Here is a 1,834-nt window from a genome sequence, read left to right on the forward strand (position 1 = left end):
AATGTGTTTTTTGAACCTTAAACCGCATAAACACATTTCATTACACCAAATACACAAAATAATGTCCTTTTTAGCAACATCATATGACCCTTTTAAGATCGTTGACTTTGCACCACTTAAGTGGATGGCATCACAAGCTGCTGCTATTGTGAACTCGCCACAATATCATCTCATGTGTTTAGCTGAAAAAAAAAAAAAGTGTATATATATATATACAGGTGCATCTCAATAAATTAGAATGTCATGGAAAAGTTCATTTATTTCAGTAATTCAACATTGAGATGCACCTGTATATACACATATAGGGGTTTAAAACTTGGTGACTATTTTTCAGATATGCATTCTGAACAAACAAAAAAACTGATCTGAACTTTCAAGCTAAAACTTGGCGACTATTTTGGCTGAATAGGAAAGAAGCATATTTTTAAATATCTAAAATCCCAAAAGATTTGCATCATTTTATTTATACTATTTCAGGGGAAATTAATGTTAAAAAAGAGGTTACACTTCAAAAATGACCCCCAACAGCAAATGGATGGGGTAAATAAGAACCTAAAATCGACTAAAAGGAGCATAATTTGCTATTGCATTACGGATTTGCTTGCTATTCCCATAAATTACTCTGGGAAAAAAAAAACACATCACAAACTTTTTGAAAAGCTTAGGAGGGTTGAGAGCAAAACTGATGCATAACGATTTTGAAATAGTTGCCTATTGTGTTTCTGGGGACTGTAGATATACATAACAGTTTATATATAACATATATATATATAACATTTTTCCAAATTTGACTTAGATAATGCAGATTTCTTGAAGCAGGGATCCGGAAGGTCATTCCTGGGCTCCACCACAGATCCTCCCTTCAGTTACCAAGGTGTGTGTCTACCAGCAGCAGTTAATATACATTTACACGCCAAACTGATGTGTTACTGGTTTGTTGAGATGTTTCACAGCGGTCCATTCAGTTTACTGTTTGCAGCATATACACCTCTTTACCTCAAACTAGGGCTGCACGATTAATCGCATGCGATATTTAACGCGCATCTTATCAGTAACCATGAGTTTTTGGTAATGTTTTGAGTTTATTGCACTAATATGTCATTTTCTTTGGTTTATCTTTCATTGTCAGAGCTAGATAAAGAGGGCGGCTGCAGCAGAGAGGACTCCCCGTTGTACTCACCCGTCAGCTATGATAATGAGGCAGTCTCTTCAGAAAGTGACTATGATGATATTGGCAATTATTTGCAACAACCTAGTCACGTACATTAGCTAGAGACTGTGATGTGGCTACATTTACTCTCTTAAAAATAATGGTGATGTATAATGTATGATGAAATAATTACAGTGATGCCATAGAAGAACCATTTTTGGTTCCACAAAGAACCATTCAGTCAAAGGTTCTTTAAAGAACCGTCTCTATCTTACCTTTTTATAATCTGAAGAACCTTCTTTCGCCACAAAGAACCTTTTGTGAAACAGAAAGGTTCTTTCAGATGTTAAAGGTTCTTTATGGAACCATCTAGACAAAAAATGTTCTTCTATGGCATCGTGAAGCACCTTTATTTTTAAGAGTGTACATTGAGAAATATTCTGACTGTACTACAAGTACAGTATTAGAAACCATACCTGAGAATCATTTTACAGTATATCATTCTTCTTTCAGACCTTTCAGTCTTTTCAGTGTCATTTCTCTGTTCATTCATATCTGCTTCTACATAGTACAATTCAACTTTATCATAAATGTTTACGCAAATTTTACTATCACTGTATAGGTACATTAAGTCCATACCAGTGTAAAAAGATGGCAAATATAATGCAAATATTTACATATACA

At 34.4% G+C, this 1,834-nt stretch overlaps 1 protein-coding gene across 1 annotated transcript in view; it reads left to right on the forward strand.

Annotated features, from left to right (window-relative positions):
- The window catches only part of LOC107700644 (antigen WC1.1-like), an 18,939-nt gene extending 17,540 nt beyond the window's left edge, over positions 1-1,399 (forward strand). The window contains exons 14-15 of the mRNA XM_016502377.1: positions 797-874; positions 1,130-1,399. Coding sequence (XP_016357863.1) covers positions 797-874; positions 1,130-1,269 — 218 coding nt within the window. The 3' untranslated portion in view covers positions 1,270-1,399. The remainder of the gene's footprint in view (positions 1-796; positions 875-1,129) is intronic.
- Positions 1,400-1,834: the final 435 nt, after the last annotated feature.

Source organism: Sinocyclocheilus anshuiensis, unplaced genomic scaffold, assembly GCF_001515605.1.
Source record: "Sinocyclocheilus anshuiensis isolate Anshui unplaced genomic scaffold, SAMN03320099.WGS_v1.1 scaffold1360, whole genome shotgun sequence".
Classification (NCBI taxonomy): Eukaryota; Metazoa; Chordata; class Actinopteri; order Cypriniformes; family Cyprinidae; genus Sinocyclocheilus; species Sinocyclocheilus anshuiensis.